The sequence below is a fragment of the Phaethon aethereus genome, assembly GCF_964289735.1.
Source record: "Phaethon aethereus genome assembly, chromosome: 1".
NCBI classification, from domain to species: domain Eukaryota; kingdom Metazoa; phylum Chordata; class Aves; order Phaethontiformes; family Phaethontidae; genus Phaethon; species Phaethon aethereus.
Window position 1 is genome coordinate 146,249,232 of NC_138575.1, and position 23,433 is coordinate 146,272,664.

General features: G+C 39.1%; 1 protein-coding gene across 1 annotated transcript in view; it reads left to right on the forward strand.

Moving 5' to 3' along the window:
- The window catches only part of OCA2 (OCA2 melanosomal transmembrane protein), a gene marked incomplete at both ends in the record, with an annotated part of 180,251 nt that overhangs the window by 47,749 nt on the left and 109,069 nt on the right, over nucleotides 1-23,433 (forward strand). Inside the window, 5 exons of the mRNA XM_082004815.1 lie at nucleotides 11,824-11,895; nucleotides 12,755-12,820; nucleotides 13,887-13,943; nucleotides 14,967-15,091; nucleotides 18,609-18,747. Of these exons, the coding sequence (XP_081860941.1) occupies nucleotides 11,824-11,895; nucleotides 12,755-12,820; nucleotides 13,887-13,943; nucleotides 14,967-15,091; nucleotides 18,609-18,747 (459 nt within the window). The remainder of the gene's footprint in view (nucleotides 1-11,823; nucleotides 11,896-12,754; nucleotides 12,821-13,886; nucleotides 13,944-14,966; nucleotides 15,092-18,608; nucleotides 18,748-23,433) is intronic.

The window sequence follows — 23,433 nt, forward strand, 5'->3', positions numbered from 1 at the left end:
CTGTAGCATGTAAACGGGCCTTAATTAAAAACTTAATAGGAAAAAATTGCCACTGGATGGTGCTGCTTGCTATACTAAGAACTTGGTAGGCTTGTCTGCTTTAAAGGACGCTGTCACCCAAGCTCCACTTTTTGCAGAAAGCTATTTTTTGAAATAATAGGAGTCATATTTTCAATACTAAGTGTAAAAACTAATTTCCAAATGTCCATTTTCTATTTTCTATTGCCTTTTAAAACTAATTTTGAACTGTATTTTGTTCAATACATGAAAAACTGTCAAGCACAAATGTGTTGCTCTACCTTGCATATTATGTATGTTGTAGGTTGGCTTTTTTTTTCTTTTCTGTTTGAGACAGGCAATAGAACATTAAATTAGCTTAATTGAATGCTGCTGTTCAGCTTCTACCCTGCCTACGGCAACCACAGGGGTAGAGAGCCATGAAGTCTTAAAATTTTAACAAGGTGTTAGAACACACATACACTTCTAAAGCACACAAACAGGGATGAGAACCACTCAGTTTCTTTTGGGGCCGCTAACGATGATCTCCTTCAGCAAGAGCAAGGGCAAAAGTGTATGAAGAAAAATGAGAGTGTGTAGGGGACATGATTCGAGGGAGATGTGATGGCATGATCTAAAGAGGAAAAAAAATCCAGAGAAGAAAACTGGAGTGAGAAACAGAGATGTCAGGGATGAAAGACTCTTCAGAGGAACTACTGGCTAGAGCAGAAAGCTCTCTGTAAAGGTAATGCAAGTGCTGCAGTTTGCTGTACCTTTCTTCGTAGTGCACAACTGTAATTCGGTATTGTCCTAATATTATGAGAAGGCTGACAAAGATTCACACAGGGAAAGTAAAATAGGTTTGCCCTTAATTTTTGTGATTTGCTCCATGTAATTTCTTTACTAGAAATTCACAGTCTCATTAGTCATGAGGATGCTGAGATAACTGGGGAAATGCACATGGTGGCATCTTCTTCAAACATAAAGAGGGCCGTGCAGTCCCCTCAAATAATGCTTTTGGGACACAAAAATAAGGGTGTGCATTGGGAATGATATCAAGGCACGTAGAGTGGATGGAGGCAGCAAAGCCTGCTGAGATAGGTGCTGGAGGACTGGATTGACCCTTGCAAAAGTGTCTTGCAAAAGGGTTTTGCAAAACTGAAAGCTTGTTGCCAGGCCAGGCTGTCGATGTACGCCTTTGGTCATGCCAGCCCACAGTAGCAGTCTGGTTTATCATCTTGTAGGTAGCAACATTAGTCCTTTACTGGCTCATGACCAGATCTCTCTAGTCATATAACAAATGGTTTTTGTACCTAAAATATTACAGGAGTGGGGTGCCTTGGCACATAAAAATGATTGCCATCATATCTTCCCACAGGGCTCCGCTTTCTATTAATCTGACCAGACTCAAGGCCCTAATTTACAGAACACCAGCTCATTCATCTCTGTGTGCATCTGTCCAATTTCACATTAAGAAAAAAAACCCCAAATTCGTAGCAAATAAAAAGATTCACTTTTAAAATTTGACTCTGAGGGGCTCTCAAACTATCAGATGTTACTGGATATTCCCTTTCAGATGTTTCCTGGAGGTGTATAAAAATAATTTTCTCACATCAGAGCCATCCCAACAGGTAGAGGCTGGAAAACATCCACCTGTGGCTGTAATGACATAGGTATGGCGGACTCCTCTTTTTTGTATGAAACTGATAGAAATATTTACTATGTATGATGCTATACCTTTTTATCCCTAGTTCTCATTAACAATATTCTGAGGTGGGAGATTATTTCAAAACGAGACTCAAATTAGAAGTCAAGCAGTCATTTCAACCTTTGTCGTATATGAATAAACTCTCTTCTGAATCCTCTGGCCAGCATCTGTACAAATGCTGTTTTCCTCCTTTCCTTCCTGGCTCTACTCTCTTTTCTCAAGCTTTGCTTTCCCCCCACGTTTCCAAGGCATGAAAATACAAGGGTTTCAATAGTTTTGTTCATCTCATGCACTAAGGATATGCTTATCCTTGCGTCATTTGAGGGCTACTTTGAACCAATTAATTCAATGTTCCATATCGGCATGAAGCTTTAGACCATCCAGTTTCCTCTACAAACAACAAGCAGTGATATCGCTGAGGAAGAAAGCTCGTAGGCAGTGTAATATTGCAAATTGATCATTCAAAGCCTTTGATAGACCTGTGGAGTAACAAATACCTGTGCAGAATCTAGAATCAACTTAGATTTTCTATACAGAAGAGGAGAATGAATTTATCAGGTAATTTATTCACAGGAAATAATTTGGTCTCCTTAAGTGTCTCTCTCTTTTTCTCTCTCTCTCTCTCTCTCTCTCCTTCTATGCCTGGTGTTTTACATATAGAAAGAATTGATGTCAGCTGGTGAAACTTCATGTAGTTACTTAATTGTAGAATTTCAGGTCTATCTTTCCTAGACAAAACTCCCAAGATATCCCTACCTTGTATTTCTCAGCCTGTTCAGTCAACATACCACAGGAATAAAAGTGAACTAACACAGGCATTAACTTGTCTTGGATAGTATTACTTCTAATCACCTTCTATTTAAGATAATCATCTTGTGTAGTGAAATCTTATATTTTGAAGCGTTGCATTAGGAAGTGGCAAATTGCTGCCTTCTATGCCTTTCTCTAAGGCAGGGTCGTTTATACCATGACTTTCTCCACTGACATTGAATGAGAACAAGTAATTTGGCACACTATCTGAGCGAAAACAGATATTATAGCAGAATGTCATAGATGGGTGTTTTCTTACCTTGGGGTTGTGTAGATGTTCTTCAGGAGTTACACAGTTTGCTATAGAATCTAATATTTCTATTTAAAAAAACCCAAGTCTTTTAGGGTTGAGAATTTGTCTGTAAAAAGAGCTTATTGAATGTATATGGAATGTTATTTTCACAGAGTTACAGGGATCAGCCATTTATTGTGCAATTAATAGGAACGGGTGTTATTACTAAAATACGCAGCTAATGTCTCCAAGTCCACAGACCTCTTCAGTCTGTACTCTTGACTGATCTTAGGCACATATTCATGCATGTGGTAGTACTATAATACTGAATAATACTACTATTACACTGAATCACCATTGAATTCTTGTAAAAATGAGTAAGCTGTTGGTCCAGGGTTTTGTTGTTTTGTTTTTTTTCAAGCAAGGGATACTTGTACAGTGATGCTGTACAAGTTTTGACATATTTTGACTTACAAAAATGAGATTAATAATAAGATTTTCTAAAAATCTAACCTAGTGTAAAGTCTTATTTTATAATTTGCATGTCTGCCTGTAGAGAATAGATAGTGTCCTAATCTGCAGATGAAGATACTAATAGCTGTTCTTTCTGTCACTGATTTTTGTGATGCTTGTCACCACTTTGGGATGCTTGAAGTGCATCATCTTTCAGCAGCTGTACCCTACGTGCTTGCCTCAAGAGCTGCTTTAGTCCATCCCTGAATACTGCATCAGTATAAGTCATACTTTCTAAACTATGTCAAGCAACTCCCTTTTGCTTCATTAAAATCCCTACAGAATTTACTTGCTACTGCTTAACTAAGTAATTCTAAGACAATTAATTTTCCATTATCATTCATTTTGCATTAGCTGTTGAGACACATCCCATGTAAGGGGTTCTCATGTGCTGGGAAGGGTGCCCCGTGGCTGAAGAAGTTGCAGAACTGCTTCTGCAGAGCTCGTGGAGGGAGCAAACAGAGGGGAGGAAGGGGAGGAGGTAAAGCATTAGCTGCCATCACCAGCTGAAGGGGAGGTATGCTGCTATGCCTTCACTAACTGGTATTGCTTAAACAGTCTCTTTAATATAGGCAAGCACAAAGAAAATAAAATAAAAATGTCTGGCTCCACTGACCTTCCTTTTCTACTGCTCTGATCTCATCTGTACCTGACTATATCCCGTATTTCTAGTCTATTGGTTTATATTCTGTCCAGATTGTGCAATTTGCCAGAAGTAAAGCAAATTTTCATGAATTCAGAATTTGATGCCGTTCAGCTTTGAAGTAGATCTACTGCAGGGCAGAGTTCAAATATTGACCCTTGCTTTTTTTAGCATAAACCCAAATTTTAAGTTATGTTGCTTGACAGAGTTAGGAAAAAATAAATTAGTTATCTGAATTACCAATGTTTTTCTGCAAATTTCAGTTTTGACTTCAGCTTCTGATGCCAGTTTTGGGCTTCAGCTGTTAATTTTCCAGACTGTAAGTGAATCAAATACCTGTAACATGAAAGACTGAAGTTCTGTCTGTATCCTGCTAAAACAGCTGGAATAGTAGAAGGCAAAGAAGACCACCAAAATTTGTAAAGTATGTGACAGCAAATGATAAGATAATCTCCATCAAGGGATCTGACCGAGAAACATGTTTCCAGAGGCGGTCAAACTAACACTGTCTTAATTATCTTTAAGAAAAACAAACTCTTTGTCTTTGAAGAAAACCTCTTCCACTGCTGAAGATATCTTCTTTTAACCAAATAAACCCTACTAAAACATAAAAAGGAATAGGTATAAAACATAAAGGCAGAAAAAGCTATCCTAGAGCAAATTTTACTCCCCTTCTCTCCCTCCTTGTCCCCTGAGAATAAAGAATTGAACTAGAGACTTTACAAAGTCTAAGAGGGATTTGGCTGTTATTTTATAGGGAAGGTCTCAGCTACTCTGGAGGTAGGTGGAAAATGCATAAAACCCATATGTGGATATAGGCTTGGGAATAACCACCTCCTGTTGAAATGCAACAATGCTGCCACTCTATCAAATGAAAATTAATTTCTCAGTAAAATAAGTAGTTTAGTGCAACCAGCTTCACGGGAGAAAAAATGCATAAGAAATGAATTGAGGCTGCACTTGAAGCTTTACATTAAAGTCACTGACAGTCATCTTTCAACTGCCATTTATCACTTATAAAGAAGAACTTGTGGAAATAAAGTGTTTAGTACGAAGTTTAGCATGCCTTGGGAGGCAGTTCTGAAGGGCAAAGGAGTCCAGGAAAGCTGGACATTCTTCAAGAAAGAAATCTTAAAGGCACAGGAACAGGCCGTCCCCATGTGCCAAAAGATGAACTGGTGGGGAAGACTGGCCTGGCTGAAGAGAGAGCTTTGGCTGGAACTCAGGAAAAAACATTTATGACCTTTGGATGAAGGAGCAGGCAACTTAGGAGGACCACAAGGATGTTGTGAGGTTATGCAGGGAGAAAATTAGAAAGGCCAAAGTCCAACAAGAACTTAATCTGGCTACTGCCATAAGAGATGATAAAAAATGTTACTATAAATACATTAACAAAAGAAGGGCTAGGAGAATCTTCATCCTTTACTGGATGTGGATGGAAACAGTGATAAAGGATGAAGAAAAGGCTGAGGTACTTAAAGCCTTCTTTGCCTCAGTCATTAATGGTAAGACCAGTTGTTCTCTGGGTACCCAGCCCCCTGAGTTGGAAGACAAGGATGGGGAACAGAATGAAGTCCCCATAATCCAAGGGGAAATGGTTAATGACCTGCTAGCCCACACACACGAGTCTATAGGGCTGGATGGTATCCACCCAAGGGTACTGAGGGAACTGGTGGAGGAACTCACCAAGCCACTTTCCATCATTTTTCAGCAGTCCTGGCTAATCATAGAATGCTTGGGTTGGAAGGGACCTTTAAAGATCATCTAGTCCAACCCCCTGCAATGAGTAGAGACATCTTCAACTAGTCGGAGGGGCCCCCACTGACTGGAAGTTAGCAAACATGATGCCCATTTACAAGAAGGGCTGGAAGGAGGATCTGGGGAGCTACAGGCCCGTCAGTCTGACCTTGGTGCTGAGGAAGGTTATGGAGCGGATTATCCTGAGTGCCATCACACGGCGTGTCCAGGACAACCAGATGATCAGGCCCAGTCAGCCTGGGTTTATGAAAGGCAGGTCCTGCTTGACCAACCTGATCTCCTATGACAAGGTGACCTGCTTAGTGGATGAGGGAAAGGCTGTGGATGTTGTCTACCTGGACTTGAGGAAAGCCTTTGACACAATTTCCCACAGCATTCTCCTGGAGAAACTGGTGGCTTGTGGCTTGGACAGGTGTACTCTTCGCTGGGTTAAAAACTGTCTGGCTGGCTGGACCCAGAGAGTTGTGGTGAACAGAGTTAAATCCAGTTGGTAGCTGGTCACAAGTGGTGTTGCCCAGGGCTCAGTTTTGGGGCCGGTCTTGTTCTATATCTTTATCGATGATCTGGATGAGGGGATCAAGTGCTCCCTCAGTAAGTTTACAGATGACACTAAGTTGGGCGGGAGTGTTGATCTGCTTGAGGGCAGGAAAGCTCTGCAGAGGGATCTGGACAGGATGGATTGATGGGCCGAGGCCAGCTGTATGAGATTCAACAAGGGTATGCTGAGTCCTGCACTTTGGTCACAACAACCCCCTGCAACGCTACAGGCTTGAGGAAGAGTGGCTGGAAAGCTGTCCAGTGGAAAAGGACCTGGGGGTGTTGGTCAACACTCACCTGAATATGAGCTGGCAGTGTGTCCAGGTGGCCAAGAAGGCCAATAGCATCCTGGCCTGTATGAGAAATAGTGTGGCCAGCAGGAGTAGGGAAGTGATTGCGCCCCTGTATTTGGTACTGGTGAGGCTGCATGTTGAATCCTGTGTTCAGTTTTGGGCCCCTCACTACAAGAAGGATGTTGAGGTGCTGGAGTGTGTCCAAAGAAGGTCTACAAAGCTGGGGAAGGGTCTAGAGCCGAAGTCTTATGAGGAGCTGCTGAGGGAACTGGAGTTGTTTTGCACAGAGCAAAGGAGGCTGAGGGGAGAGCTTATCGCTCTCTACAACTGCCTGAAAAGGAGTTGTAGCAAGGTGGGTGTCAGTCTCTTCTCCCAAGTAACAAGCAATAGGACAAGAGGAAATGGCCTCAAGTTGCGCCAGGGGAGGTTTAGATTGGATATTAGGAAAAATGTTTTCACTGAAAGGGTTGTCAAGCACTGGAACAGGCTGCCCAGGGAAGTGGTTGAGTCACCATCCCTGGAGATATTTAAAAGACATGTAGGTGTAGATGTGGTGTTTAGGGACATAGTTTAGTGGTGGACTTGGCAGTGCTAGGTTAACTGTTGGACTTGATGATCTTAAAGGTCTTTTCCAACCTAAATGATTCTCTGATTCTGTATATCATTTATCAAATATCTTCAGAAGCACATTTTGGAAATATGCCCTGGATTTCAGCTGGGAAATGTATGCTGTGAAATAGCATACAGGTGACCGTTCAACTGGCTTCTAGATAATTTCCTTTTACCTCCTGGAGCACTGTAGAAGATAAGGTGTTTGGAATTTTTAATCATTTTTATAAGGATGCTGTTGCAGTCTGCCAAAAGATTTGATGAATTTTGTGCAAACATTCCACTTTCAGATAGATAAAGAAATTTAAACCTGGAGAACATCCAGGTTGTCTAAATCCAGTTTGCATTATATCTCTGGAAATGTATATTTTTAATTAATATCAAACACAAAGACTTGTGGCGTAAATGATTTGGGTTGCTTTAATTTCTTACTTTAAAAGTAACTCCTGAATAAAGAGTATGGAAACTATCATACAGAACCAGCATTCAGCACATTGTGTTTATCACACAGCAGGCAATTATGAGACAAACTTTCTACAGATAATTATGAAACAAAATCACTATAGAAGTTTTTCCTAATTTTGCCATTCTGAATTGACCCTATAGCATGGTCCTGTGATGTTGCTATCACCACACCTACATTGTTCATGTTATTTTTAAGAGCCTCCATTGTTGCAACTTTGGGTGTTTTCATTATTGATATAAAATTCTGTAAATATCCATTCTCTTTTTTGGAATCTCTTCAGCTCTCAGCCTAGCGATATCCTGTTATCAGTGAGCTCTATGACCGAATTGTGCAGTATAAAGAGTGAAATCTGGGCTGCACTGTTTTCAGTAGCCGTTTGTATTGAAGTAACTGTCCTTTAGTAAAAGGCAAGCACCATTCTTTGCTGTTTCATTAAGTCAACACTACTAGGCATTCTTCAGACAAAAATAAAGATAATGCTGCTGATGAAGGTGAAGAGATTACAAAGTTTGTAGTTGGGTTGGAGTTGGGGAGCTCTAGCATGCAAACTGATAGACTAAGAGCTTTGTATCTTCCTTGCCTATTCTGTCATTTTTGTCTCAATGCCATTGCTTGTTTTTTTAAGAAACCTTTCCAGGAAATGAGGCAAGGAACTTTTATAATAAGTATTTTACAGAGTATGGTGAAACTGACTGAATCATTGAAATGTGGGGATCCAATTATGGGATGCAAGAAATAAGGGGGAGAAGAAAATAAGAGGTGAATTTGACATGTGGCTTTGACAGAATGAGAAGGGCCAGAGAGGATGGGAACATGTGAAGAGGTATTTATGTGCAAGACAGTGGAAACAGGTATGAGGCAAGTTGGAGAGAGAATGAAAGGTGAAACAGAAGAAGAGCTGTTATGTGATGTGCAGGATGGAAAGAATTTTAGTTATGGTTTTTGTTGAAGGAATGAGTACTGTGTAGCTGAACAGCGGTCCAGGCAAGAGTTTAGCAGTGCTGGGACATGGATTTTGAAAAGGAGGGATGAAATAGAGAGGAAAATGTAGGTACCGTAGTAAGATCCACAAGAGGTTTTGACTACTTCAGTGTCTTTGATGAGGATACATCATGCTGAGTTTTGTACCCGAGTTCAGTCACTTGCTGCTGAAGTAACTTTTGGTCCACCATTACCTTCTGCTTCTGTTCCTGCTTGTAAAATGAAAACTCTACCCAGTCAGGCTGATGCAGCCAACCCAAATTTGTGATCTTATAGGCAATTCCTATTTGAAAGAGAAGCTTGTTGTGAATCTGGGTTCTTTCAGTGTAACTGCTTACTAGAGAATCCACAAAGGTATGCACTTTCTCAAGCATGAGAAAGATCACATGAAAACAGTTGACTTCTCACTTAAACTTTCAAAGTGTATTTAGATTCAGGAGTCTACCAAATTTCTCAGCTTTCCTGGGGTTAGATTTCTGTGATAATTTATTTCTGAGCTCTTTCAGTTGCATACCTGAGCTTTTGTTTACGGATACACTCTGAGATTCATCCTGAAATGATACTCATCCTCATGCCAGGCTTCAAAAGGGTTTGGATGAGATCCGTACTATTTTCAAAAAGAATAATAATGGAATTTTACCTAATATAATGCCCTCCAAATGTGTATCACAGAATCACAGAATCATTTATGTTGGAAAAGATCATCAAGTCCAACCACCAACCCAACACCACCATGCCCACTAAACCATATCCTGAAGTAGATTAGATTAGATTAGTTTAGTTTAGTTTAGATTAGATGGAACTGTGGTTCAATGAGTGTATAGTTTACAACCTGCATCTCTTAATCTCTCCATTTGTAAGCTTTAAAAAATGCTTTTACAAATATATTCTTTGTTTTGGGTTTGCTTTATGTGAAAAGAAAATGAAAGAGCAATCCATTCTTTCCCAAACATCACCAAATCTCAACTTTTGAATATTTACATGTCTTGGAGTTTATGTAAGTGTGCTTTCTAGGTTTTATGTTACTGTGTAACTTCCACTTGATAGTTTGCTGGAATGAAGAGCTGTACATTTGACAAATTTTTTGTAATAGCGCTTTGCATCTGAATAGTCTTTTTTCATTCTTCAGGATATACTTTTGTATATCCTTCCTGAAAAATGACCAGGATGAAGGAACTGACAGATGACTCCATTTGTACAGAATTTTTTCCCATCTTTCCACAGAAATTAAAGCAAATTTCACCCATAGGTGACAGCAAATTCTTGGAAACTGAAAATGCAGTCAACCCAGTGTATGCAATTAAGTATACAATGGTGACAGTAAAAATGCTTATGTGGAAATATGAAAAAAATCTAAAGCAAATCAAGTCTCAGAAACCCCATGATATCCTTCTGAGAATTGCAAAAGAGCTATCTAACATGGGTGGTGATTAGATGAGGACAAAGCCTCCAGTCTGAGGCTGGCTGAGGATTCCCCAGTAGCTTACCCTTGAACTTCGCCCTGATAAACAGCTGGTCCCCTTCCCTAACTGACACCTCTGCTTCATGTCTTTTGCTGGAGAGAACTGTATGGTCTAATTGCTGCATCCCGTCCTCAGCCACAGCACTATCAGATGTTATCCAATGCTCCTCACCTTTGCAGAATCACAAGGGCCATACATGTGTACTCATATCAATACTCTGAAGCTGGAAATCAAAGATGAAACAGTGACATTTCACACACATTTCTGTGGGAGCTGGTGGGAACCGTAATCTGTGCTGTCTACTTTTAGGTCATTAGGACATAAAAAGCTTGGTCTGATCTTCTGCTTTATCACTATGAATAGGTTATTCTCCCCTGCATTTTGAAGAAAACCATAGGAGAACAAGACAGATTTTTATTTTGACTCCCAAATTAGTCATGTATATATCTATTTTTCTAGTAATTTGGTAAATTGCTTGGTTGTTTACCATTACCAAATCTTTCCTTTTTTCTTTTCCTTTACAAGCGGGCAGTAGGGCCTTGAGATGTCTGCATCCTATTGTTTCTTATCAGCAAAATATTTCTTACGAAATTAGCAGCAAATGAAATATTTCTAGACTGCCTTACTTCTTTCTCAGATATAATTCTGACTTGTGTCTGAATAATATTTAAACACATTAATAGTAACTGCTGTTAATTAGATTTGATCTTCTGTAGTGTGATTTTCATTAATTACATTCATACTTTAACTGAGTTATTTTACACAATCTGTGATCTCCCAGACGTGGTGAATTAAATAACTACAAATGAGCACTTGGATGAAAAAGCACATTTTCAGGGCATGCTTGCATTTATACTTTCTCCTCGAGAATTTTAAGTGCAGTTTATTCATTAGGTACATAGACATGGACAAATGTCCATATACTGTAGTAATTGTTGCAGTATTAAATGAATGAATGTGTTGTGATCAGAGGTTTAGATGCTATTTTCAGAGGCATTGCTTGTATTCTAGAGAAACATTAGAGATGGAGGACAAGCACTGCTCAAGGCTGGGTGAAAGCAGCTTTTGATGAACTGAGGAGACTGCAGCAAAGGTGTCTAGCAGATTTTAGCTGAAGTATATGGCTTTCTTGAAGCCAAAACACGTTGTAGAGAAAATGCTGATGTAAGAAACCACTTTATGAAGGAAGAAAACTCTGTGTGTGTGAGAGACAGAAAGTAGGTGCACAGGCTTGACAGATCTATCTGTGCCCCAGGCCACAAACTGGACCTGGGAACTGAAAGTCTGTGTATGTGTAGGATGCGTCTGCCCCAGGTCTGAGCTATTTGCTTGGGAATTGCTTTGCAGACATTGAAGATGAACTAGAACCTATAAAGAACGAGGTGGATCACCTCCTGGGCATGTGTCTTCTTCCCATGGGCTGTGAAGGGAAGCCAACAGGACTAGGCTTTTTAATCCTTAAGTTAGGGAAGACAAATTGCTTTCCTTCTTGGGTCACCCATTGGCAAATATAAGAAACTGGTGCTGAAGTCCCTTCACTGCCTTGAGATCAGAGCTGAGACTTCCTTGCAGAGTTTCGCACAGGAATGGCCTTTTCTTTTTTTTTTTTTAAATAACATCCTATAGTGATGTGGCAAAGTAATGGGCCATTCTCTGGTCAGGTCTTTTTGAAAGGGGGTGGAATAAGGAAAAAAATCCCAAACAAACGAAGAAAAGAATCAACTACAGGAATTTTTATTCTTGTCCCTCCTCCATTTTAATAATAAGGAGATGTTTTGAGGAGTCTCTGGTCAATTCTTACCCTTTGTTGCAGATTGTTCACAGGACCCTTGCAGCGATGCTGGGCTCTTTGGCAGCTTTAGCTGCCTTAGCTACTGTTGGGGAGGTAAGTTATCAAACTGCAAGTGCTCACTTTGTTTCTGAGTATGATATCATAATGTCTTTGTTTTCCCTGTTGTGACTGGGACGTGAGAGAGCAGTGTTTTTTAACAGAGAGATGGTAGGGCAGATATTGGGATGGGGAAGCATCTTGGGGAAAACAAGTCAGCTGGTGGTATAGACAAGAAGAACAGAAAAAAGTCAGTTGATACTATTTTATTCTTATTTGCAGGAAGCTGAGTACAACCATTTTCAGCTTAATTCAGAGTTACTTTACCACTGTTATTTTCAGTAATGTTAGGTTACCAAGCAAACCTAAATGGAAATACTTTGCCTTACACTACCCTAAATAATTACACCTCACGCTTACAACTTCCAGTCCTTTTATTTCCCCCTGACTTACTCTTGGTTGATATTTAGTGAAACTTCTGATTGATTTTCTGTTTTTCTCATAACTGTTCACCACATCACTGTTATGTTCCTTTAAATTCCCTCCAGTTTGTTCAGAGGTGAAGTGGTATGCTTTTGTTTTTTTCCCAAAAAGGAAACTGGGGTGTAGCATATGAATTGGTTATCTTTTATTTCTGTAATGCTACATAAGGAATAACTAGATAAACCAATAGCCTAATATAGGCTTTTGATAATGACTGACTTAGGATGCCAGCAGTACTTTGAGTTAGTAATAGCAATAATAGTAATAATGATAATAATAAAGAACCTTTTTTGTGTACCTTGTAGGAACACTTATTAATTTCTGTCATAGCTTACTTAAATGGTTCATCAATTAAGTGGAATTTCTATTTCATAGTTAATCATGAACCAGCTGTTTCGTGGCATTCAGTGATAATTGTATTTTTTGATTGTAGAGGCCAAGTATGGCCAAAGTGGTGGAGTGGATTGATTATGAGACACTGGCGCTGCTGTTTGGAATGGTAACCAAAATGTATCTTTTTCTCTAAATGTGCTGAAATAATCACATTCTATATATATATGTTTCCCTTTTAAATTTTTTGTTAATTGCATGTTACTGAGATGTGTTATGATGAAAATTTGGGCCTTAAGGAATTTATCAAAAAGGAGGATGATGAGACGTCTGAAGGAGCCTTTTGAAAACGTTGATCCTTTTATTTATTTATTTTTCAATCTGTAAAATTATGTTGGTAACATACTAAAAACATTCTTGAGGTCTGTAAATGGAAAGACCTGTTTAAGTGCCAAGTATTACCACTCTCATTTATCTTGTTAATTTTGTTTACTCAACACCGTCCTCAAACACACTCTGCTGGAAAAGTGGTTTTCTTTGTCTTAGTCAGTACTATGTTTGGAGCCAAAAAAAGCAAACCAGAAATGGAGGAGAAATATCTGATTAGATTATAATAACAGATTTTTTTAATCACTTTGCCCATAGCTATTTATGGTAAAAAGAGTTGTCCAAGTGCTATTAAACTCTAACACAAAATACACAATACACAGGGACAAAATTACAATTATCTGTTGCCATTCTGAGCTTTTCTGACACTGGTCCCCACTCCCCTGCCCACCCCACAGAAAAAGAAAGAAAAAAAATCTGTTGGGAGCAAAGATGGAAGCACAGGAAACCTAGAAATGTGGGAAAATACAAGTAATTATTAGAGCTGCTACCTTCTGCACTCTGTAGAGCATTACGGCAAAAGCAAACACACTGGATTTTCTTGATTAATGACATAAGGGTGATACATTAAGTACTTAATGTATGATGCCCACTTAGTCACTACAAATAAAAATTCAACCAGACTAGTATGACATTTACAGACTATTTATGTGAAGAACTAAATTTCTCCGTATGACACGTTAACAAGAGATATCTGGCAGCTGTACTGGATATCCTAATACGAAGGTAATCAGATTCTCAGAGCTGTGTCAGATAAGAAGGACTTTTGTCAGGATCTCAAACTACATCACTTTGGTTCTGTGTAATAATTCAGTTGCAAGATATTCTTTTTCTTCATCTTTTGGTAGATGGTTTTGGTGGCCATATTTTCAGAGACTGGATTCTTTGACTACTGTGCAGTAAAGGTAGGCTTGTTTTGGTACTCTTAATTATTACTGCATTAATCGATTTATTATTTAATCAGATCTGTTACACCAAGCACTATCTTTGAAGAACCTTTCTTAGGGCAGTGTGTACTTACCATATTAGAAATGACAGTGGTCAATTTGTAATTTTGAAAAATCTCCTAGGGACAAAAGGAAGCCCTTAAGATAATTCTGTTTCTACAGGCGAAAGGCAAAGACCCCCAGTAGGGCACGCAGGCATATGGACAATATAAGGCTGAGTTATTCCACTGACTTCCCCAGGACTGCAGTTCTGCTGTAACTGAAATCTGTATTTATGGCTTGGCAGTGGGAGAGAGGAAGTATGGGAACTATGATTAGCTTTACGATCACACGTGATAAATGGCCAGAGACCTTTGCACAGTAACAGAATCAAAGATTACATGAAAAGGGTAATTCTGATGGATTGGTTATAAAGCAAGTATTACCTGTGGTGTGGGACTCCTTCACCTGCTGCAAAGATTAATTTTCTTGAGAAGGGTGGAAAGAAAGAAAACAAAAGTGACAAGGAGGACTTCTTTGAGCACAGAACCTCTAAAGAAAACACAGGTGGACACAACCCCTGCCTACATAGATGCCCAGAGTGTGTAGCCCCAGCAGGGCTGCTCTGAGGATGGGGACAATGTCCCAGCCTGCGGCGGGGCTGGGAGGTCTGAACTGTATTAGTCCACCTGGGCATGCAGGCAGAAGGTGGGGGCTCAGCCTGCCACAGACCCCCTTTGTGCCTGGTAGTGGAGCACTGTCTCTCTTCAGACTTGTTTTTTCCTCTGCATGATGGAAATGTTTTCCCACTTCCAAGAAGTGTTTTATTGCTAAATTAATTAATATTGGAGAGGGTGCTGTTGGAGGTACATGGATTAGTAAATGCTCTGAGATAACTATTGTCTCATCCTTGAAGAGACATTATTATTATTATCTATAATTTTTTGAAAAATAAGGTGGATTGATTTAGTCCCTTAATTTTGTTTCTGTTTCTTTTATTAGGCTTATCGATTCTCTAGAGGCAAGGTGTGGGCCATGATTACGCTTCTGTGCCTCATTGCTGCAATTCTTTCTGCATTTTTGGACAATGTTACCACTATGCTGCTCTTTACTCCAGTAACCATAAGGTACTTTATTGTTATGGTTTTGGATTTGGTCTTTTATAGCCAGCAATCAGTAGTAGACTGGTGTGCAAAATGCTTGTTTGGACTTTTTTTGATCATCTAAATGGAAATCAAAATTTCAAATACTCCTATTGCAGTAGGCTAAACAGCTAACATTTTCAAAGGGATTGGTTGCCTTTTCACTCTGTGTTAATAGCGAGCACATATCTGAAGCTTCTTATACTGCCTTGGAAGCTAACTATTCTGGTTTGTCTCCATATCTGAACTGCAATAGCATATTGCACCAAATGCTCCCTAGTAGATGAAATGTTTTTCCTGTAAGCAGGGAGAATTTTTTAGTTAAAGCTGCCTTGTCCTTTACTGGCTAATATCTATATACAATTTTAGGTAATAATTTATGTTTTAGTGAAGTTGTTATCCCTTCAAATACTAGTGACAAATAAATTGAAAAAATCTCCAGATTTTAACTAAAAGCTTTGGAATATGAGATGCTGAATTTTCATCCTGCTGGTGATCATCATATTGGTAGAGCCACTGGTTAATTCTACATTTTGAGATTAGATATTTGGAACTGTATAGAGAGTAATGAATAACACATGATTTGCATGTTTTGTATTGCACATTTAATCAATATGTGATTAGAAATTACTGTTTAACCTGAATTTAACCTGTGCCTAGCCAGGCAAATCTGGTTAATCCAGTTCAGTTTTCGAAAGATCTAGTGTGTTTTTAAAATGATCCTGGCTGATATAATGCTTGCAGTCATTATCACATTAATGCACGCAAAACTCTATTAAGATATGCTCCCACTTTAAAATGTAGTGTAAAACAGTAAAACCCAGTTTTGCGCGTGGAATTTATTCTAGATTGGGAAACAGCTGGTAAATGAAAGCTCCATTTGTCTTTTGTCCAATTATATTTTAAAGAGATCGCTTTTCCTTACTCCAGTCAATAATTTCATCTCTAGCAGTAAGCAACACTGGAACTATTAAAAACCAAGTTTTCTTTAGCTGTGTTGCACAATATTTTGAATTAACTATAATTGGGAATAGATTGAAATCCAGACATCAATGCATCCTGAACTACTGTCCACAGGCAGAGCTACTGCAGCATTCATTCAATTTTCAAAGAATCATAGAATAGGCCAGGTCGGAAGGGACCTCGAAAGACCCTCTGGTCCAACCTTTCATGACGAAGGGAGCCTACATGAGATTATCTATCAAGCTGTTCAGTCGCATCTTGAAAACCTCCAGTGATGGGGACTCTGTCATGTCCCTGGAGTGGTTGTTCCAGTGGTTAATTATTGTCAACATAAAAAATTATTTTCTTATGTTGAGATGAAATCTCTGCCAGTGCAGCTTGTAGTCATTGCCACTTGTTTTCTCCATGTGGCTCCTTGTGAAGAGAGAACCTCTGCCTTTGTAGCCACCCTTTAAGTACTTCAGTTTTATACTAAATGAGTTAGTAAACCTGAAGAAGGGAAAACTTGGTATGCGGGAAACATTTGTACTTGAATCACTATCAAAGCTAAAATATTTTTTTTTTTTTGCCTAGTAAAACCAAGTAATTGCATATTTCTAAAAGCTTCACCTTGGGGGTCATTTTTTGTTTTTATCTTACTTATTGTCTTCAGTCCTTGTCTACAGCTTCACTACATTGCACTGTGCTGTCATTGCCATGGAGATAAAGCTTGCAGGAAAATCCTGCTGACTCTATGAACATAAGGATTTATATTTCCATTAATAAGGTGTAAAACATGATACTTGTTTCTCTCCACATTTTGTAGTAAGCTGATAAAAAATTAATAACTACCCCTTTTTAGCTATATTTTATTTCCAAGATAATTTGTTATTGGGAACTGGAAAAGGCTAATGGCTTTTCACATGGGGAACTGTATAACTAGGGTAGGTAAACTGAAGAAGTTTGATCCTACCGTAAAGCTAACACATTCTGGTGGTTTTATACTTTGGGCTTGACCTTTCTTCGTGTATGTCAGAGGTTCTTTCTTCAAGCTATCACTAGGCCCACCAAAAAGAAAGAATCACCAAAGAAAAGTTAAGGTTATATTTTGAAACATTCAGAAAAGAAGCAGTGATGAAGTTAAAATTGCAAGTACGATTGTGGTCTTGTACCACAATTGATACGATCAGGCCAGTTGTACTACTTAACTGCATAATTTTATGCTGTTGGGGAAATAATGTACTTTTGCACAGTTATTTTGTTCTGGAGTTTTTATGTGCTGACATATGTGTCATCTGGCAGTGTTTTTTCTGAGTTCTAAATTGACACTCTTGGTGACAGCATAAGTGTATCAAGTTAAGCTTTTGTGCAATACACTCTTTTCTCTTTGAAATATAGGCTTTAATAATACAGACTTAGACTGAACAGTACAGCTCAACTCTTCCTTCAGGGAAACGTGTGACAGCACTACAGTGAAAGCAATATTGAGAAAGTATTCTTGCTGCCCGCTCTTCCCCACACCCTGTCTTAGGTAGAGGGGGCAATAATCTAAGCGCGGCCTCCATCTCTACACACTGGAGCAACGCTTTGATAAGCCGTGAGCAGGAAAGCAGTCGTTCCTTATTCCTAAGCGCTTAGGTGTGACCTTAACTTTCAGCCTTTAATACCACAGCCCAAGTTTAAAGTCAAAGGTGTACTTCAGAAATGAGCAGATTGTGCAGATCTGTGTGTAAATGTAATTTGTGCAAGCTGAAGTAATCTGTGTGAAGATTACTGTGTGTAAGTGGGCTCTGAGTTGAAATGGATCATGAGGTTACTGAGTCAATTCCAGTATTTGCCAGAGCACTTTAAGACGCTTCGTATTAAAGAAGCATTTTACTTTGTCTTATTAAAGAAGCACCTTAATAAAGAAGCATTAAATATTTTTGAACTGCTAAAAACATGGTGAGATTTTTTTTTAATAATGAGGAATGTGTATTTTCTGCTCTTGCTGCGTTACAAATAGAAGTACTCATGATCGAGCTTTAGAGAAGGGGAAAAAATAGGAACAGAATAAACGTGATAAACCTAGGCTGAAAGCTGAGGTCTCTAATAGATGATTCGTGGCTAATAGGCTGCCTGCGCAATCCCCTACCGCTGCTCCCCACACGCAAGTTAACAGCTGATGCGGAGCGCAGAGCCTGTGGTTACCCAGAATAGGTTTGCATAGGTCAGCGTAGCCTGGGGACCATGGTTTAAAAAATTGTATGACACCAAATATTTGAAATGCTGTTTTCTGTGTAGTCCAACTCTTGTTTAATGAAATACTTTTTAAAATGCATCAACTTTGTTACCATTAACTATTGCATTATAAATGTAGAAAAATCTATCTTTTTTGCATTTATATTGCTGTAATTACTGTAGCACATACACAATTAAAACTTTGACAATACACACACACAAATATTATGTATAAAATCCTGCAATTTTTCAGTGGAATGACTGCATTTTGTGAATTTTATAAGTTTAAGGTAATTTAGGTATAAGGTGAGAGGTTAATTTCATTCTCTTTATACCACAGACTCTGCGAAGTACTTAATCTTGATCCTAGGCATGTCCTGATTGCAGAAGTAATCTTCACAAATATTGGGGGGGCTGCCACAGCTGTTGGGGATCCTCCAAATGTGATTATTGTTTCAAAGCAGGAGCTGAGGAAGAAGGTATGTATTGCAAGCAGTTCGGCTAATAAAATTAATACTGATGTTGACTTACGCAGTCTCTTCCCCCAGACAGCCATATAAACAGACATAGTCCACTTCTTCTGCCATGCTATTTCTTTCTTAGTAGGATGATCAGATAGAACAGAGGGATCTTTTGGGGACAAAATTATGATGAAGAATAGACTTTTTGATATGGACTGAGAATCCCCGTTTCCTTTTTTTGTGTGTATGTGGAGGAGGGTTTTCTTGTTAATGGCAAAGTGAAGAAGCAAAACAGTGGAGGGCTGTAGAGAGAGGGCAGCAAGTTGGAAAAAAAAGAAACATGTGAAAATGAAGATGAAAATCCAAACTTTTCTTCAGAATAGGCTTTTTTTTCTCAGAAGTTAAATGTGTTGAGACAATTCAATTCCTTTTCAGAAATTTCAAACCAGAAATAATCGTCCATATGCAAAACCCCATGATGTGAGAGGCTGTGTTGCCCCTGTAGACCCATGTCGTACACAACCTCGCTGCAGGAAGAGACCTTGTCCTTCAGCCACAGCCCAAGGGGATGTGGGGAGTGAGAGGAGAACAGGGGTCCTCTCAGCACCGGCCGCAGCTGGCTCCCCACCTCCTGCCAACATTTTGGTATCCCCAGGCTGCAATGACAGATTTTAACTTCCAGCACTTGGCTCTTCTGTTGTTTCATTTTGCTGGGTGCTTGGTGCCAAAGGGAAGACTCCAGTGCTTGGTGCTGGGTGGGACTGCAGGACTCCATACATCTGCCAGCAGGACTGTCCCAGTCCCACCATTTCCTCCCACCTACAGGGCCCTCTTTGCCCTGTGGATGGCAGAACCCCTGCTGGTGGATGTTCACATTTGTAGCCTTCAGCTTCTGCATGGAGCTGGCGTTTGCATGAGTTTTCCATGCTTTCAGCTATCCCTGCCACCCCTGCACAGGAGGTCATCAAGTCCCATTTCTGCCTCTGGCACTGTGCTCCCTGGTATCCCTTGGTGCATCACCCGTCTCTGGTGCGCTGGGGGTAGCAGGGAGGCCGTCTGCCTAGGGTGCAAGGGGCAGACCCTCCTGGGATGGGGCAGCTCTGCTCTACTTCTGAGCCCGTGCCACCACCACCAGGCTGCAGGATGAAAAGGGCAGTAATGTAATGGGCAAGTCTGCAGGGGCACTGGGCATGTGTTTTCTGTTTTGGCCAGGTGTCATAAACCCTCCAAATAGATAAATTCAAAAGAATTCAGTGTAGTGTATGGGCTAGTGTGAAAATATCCGTGCAAGTCGGATGAGGGAATTGTAGTATAAAAGTCTATATTTTTTTTATTTGGAGTCAATTATGTTTCTATTGCTGTACCAGAAAAGGATTTCTTCTAATTAACTGAATAGACTCAAATTAATTAAGTACTGCTCAGGTTGGAAAATGTCTTTAGAAGTTCATAGTATTTAATAAATTGAATGTTTACTTTCAAAATATTTGAAATGTGCTGCAATTAGTTTGTTTGGATGATGACTTTGGAGACTCTGTAATATTCCTGGTTGAGGATTTGATAGCTAAATTTTACATTTTTGAATGTGAAATCTGTGCAACTCTTTAAATGTTCTTTTCTAAAAGAGAATAATTAACACTTGCCATACAGGTCATTTTCCCTGTGTACTCAGAGATTCACAGTCTCTGTTGAACCTTTAGATGTGGCTACAAACATGGGAAGCAATTAAACAATCACGTTGAAAGAAAACATTTCTACATTTCTCTTGAATGACATACTGATAATTTTAGGAGGACTCAGATGTATATATAACCTAGCAAACATGACATAGCAAATTCTGTATTTGTAACAAGCACAAAAACTTTCCAAATGTTTTCTCTCTGGATTGTTTTCAGATCTTTTGTTGCATCACAGAAATAAGGATGTAATAAAATAGATAAGATTCAACATGGGACCACGGGACCTGTACTGCTTCTTTCCTATATTCTCAACTGTCATACCTATGTATATAAACAAAAGAGGGTCAAAGACCTATCCTTGGCTCTGAGGCTGAGTGGCGTGGGCTGGTTTATGTCCTCGCTGCTCAGGGCTCACGCCCTCTGAAGGAGATTTGCCTGGGACGGTGCTGGCGGGAGTAACAGGGTAACGCCGAGAGTGAGGGCAGAGGGGGAGCTGGACCATCTGGCTGCTTACAGCCTGCGCTGTTGGACCAACAGCTGGATTCCTAATTTTGTCCACCTGCTCCAGCATGCTCGCTGCTGTTCAGAAGAAGAACCATAGACATTGTTGTCTTGTTTCTTAAAATACTTCTAGCAAAGGTTGCTCTGAGGAAGGGTTATACGATCAGCTCCAAATCTGCCTCTAAAATGCTGCTATAGTGTCTGCTATATTTGTTCCAAGTAAAATTTACTTTCTTTTTTAAAAGTGTTTCAGAGGTAAAAGTTCTCGAATGCAATAATGGCGTTTCGGAAACAGCATTTCATGCAGTATTTGTTATAGTATCTATTATGATGTTTTCTACAGAAAATACCTGGTTTTTTACCTCTTCTTAGCATTATGGTCATGTTTTTGCCATTCTAGGAAATTTTTTCCTTGACATTGTCATTGTAATTCCCCTTTTCACCCCTTTGCACTTCCTTTTCAGTGTTATTTTTGCATAGTAAGTACACGAGTACTTGGACAACTGCCCCTGTAGGAGGCTGAATAGTGTATTGCACTATGTAGATGATTGGTTTTTCTATTTTATCAGGTGTGATCAGGAGGAGAATTTCACCAATTTTCCTGAACTTTTACTGTTGTACATTAACCTCTAAAAGCAGCCTAGTAAGATATTCTGTAACTTATACTTTCTTAGGAAACCTTTTTTTTTAAATCGGTACAGAATGAAGTACAGCCTTGTTACTTTGAGTGCTGTTATTGGGTTATAGCATTAGAAATGCTTTACTCTGTTTACTGCAGTGCTGGAGAGATTTTTCTCCCTAGGTTCTGGGGAAAACTCATGTCATATTAAGGATATTTTATTTAAAGTATGTTTGAATAAACAAGTTTTTGTTACAGTTTACTCATTAAAATGTAGGGATAAATCTGTTTATTTGTCTTGAGATGCAAACGGATGCCAAAAGGATTTTTTCGTTGTAGCAGTGGTTAATTTATAATACTGACATATTTCCTATCATCACGCCTGGAATCAGTGGAACATTTGCATAACAGGAGAGGAAGATTTGTTGTACTCTTGCTTGTTCTTAGTCAGAATTGGAAGAAGTTTCACAGAATAGCATTTATGTTGCAATTTTAGGGAAGGAAAGTAAGAGTTTTCATTAAGGGCAAATGGAAAACTCATTCAGTGAATACAAAACTTTGTTTAAAAGTTTTCATTACCTTCAGAGTACTGCTACTGAGTGGCCATTGCTAGCAAAACTATGTTTTTATCTTGAAAAGATATATGTTTCAGACTTCGGGAACTCCATTTTTATATGCACAATAGGGCATGAACTGGTTCAAAATGGTCATTGCTTTAATCTGCCTAAAAGAGGTGATGATAAGAGCAAAGGCAGTTTTAGCATATGCTAGCCACTGGATTATATTCTCCTGTTTACTGTCTTTCGTAGCATGTGATAAAGCTTGTACTGTTAATCAGATGTTTGCTGAGGATTTTGGGGTTTCAGAGTTATTCCTGCCATTTAACAGGAATTCCCTGGAACATGGACAGCCATCAGGTTCTCCTGTTCTGCCTTTTGGAGACATTCAGCCTTCATGCTGAAATATAGCATTATGCAATATTAGTTGATTATAGCTCATGAAAAATTGTGGTACCAAAAATTTATGGATAAAAGCAGATAATTCTGAAAAATAGAAGAGAGAAACTCCTATATATGAATCTATAAAGGTATTTCAAGCACTGGCAGATTGTGAAATGGATTCCCATAGATTACTAGGTTATTTTTTTCAGTTTTTTGGATACAAGCTTGTTTAAACTTTTAATCAAGTTGTAGAACTCCTACTATTTCTGTTGATGTTTCATTGATTCCTTTTCTCAGGAAAAAATGAAATCCTAGGTAAGGTATATGAAATAAAATTTATGGGTTCATGGCTGATTTCAGATTTTTTCCTCTCTCTGCATGTAGTAATCATTAAAGAGTATAGTGCAAGACAAAAAAGGAGGTTTGCCAGGTTTGCCATTCTCAGATAAGCATTATCTTCATGTAACTGTGTTAGACTATCAGTGATTTCTCGCTCAGCGATGTCATGAGCAGTTGCCCCTGAGACAAGAAGGGATGTTTAAACCAGTGTAGAAATAATAAATTACTCTTGCTCGTCCTTATTTTATTACTTTTAAAATATTAAGTAAAGGGCATTTTGGTTAGAAGCACAGTATTTGCTGCTCTCTGAATTGCTGCACCCAGCTATAATTTTTGCTTTCTCTTTGCTCTAAAAGGGCAGATGTCTTCTGGAAAGGACTGAATGACTAGAATTTAATTTCACACCTGCAAAAGCAATAAAATAAATAGTCAGGGTGATAGAAAGTTAGTATTTTAGGAAAACAGTTTGATACTTCTTCCTAACATGAAATTTGACTTTGCATTTAAAAAAATTAACCAAGGAAAGATGCCCTCTCTGTTTCAGCTCTGAATCTGTAGGCAGTGGAACCTTTAGGTTCTCTTCTAAACAAAACAAAATCTTTATATTGTCTGTTGACTGGGGAACGGG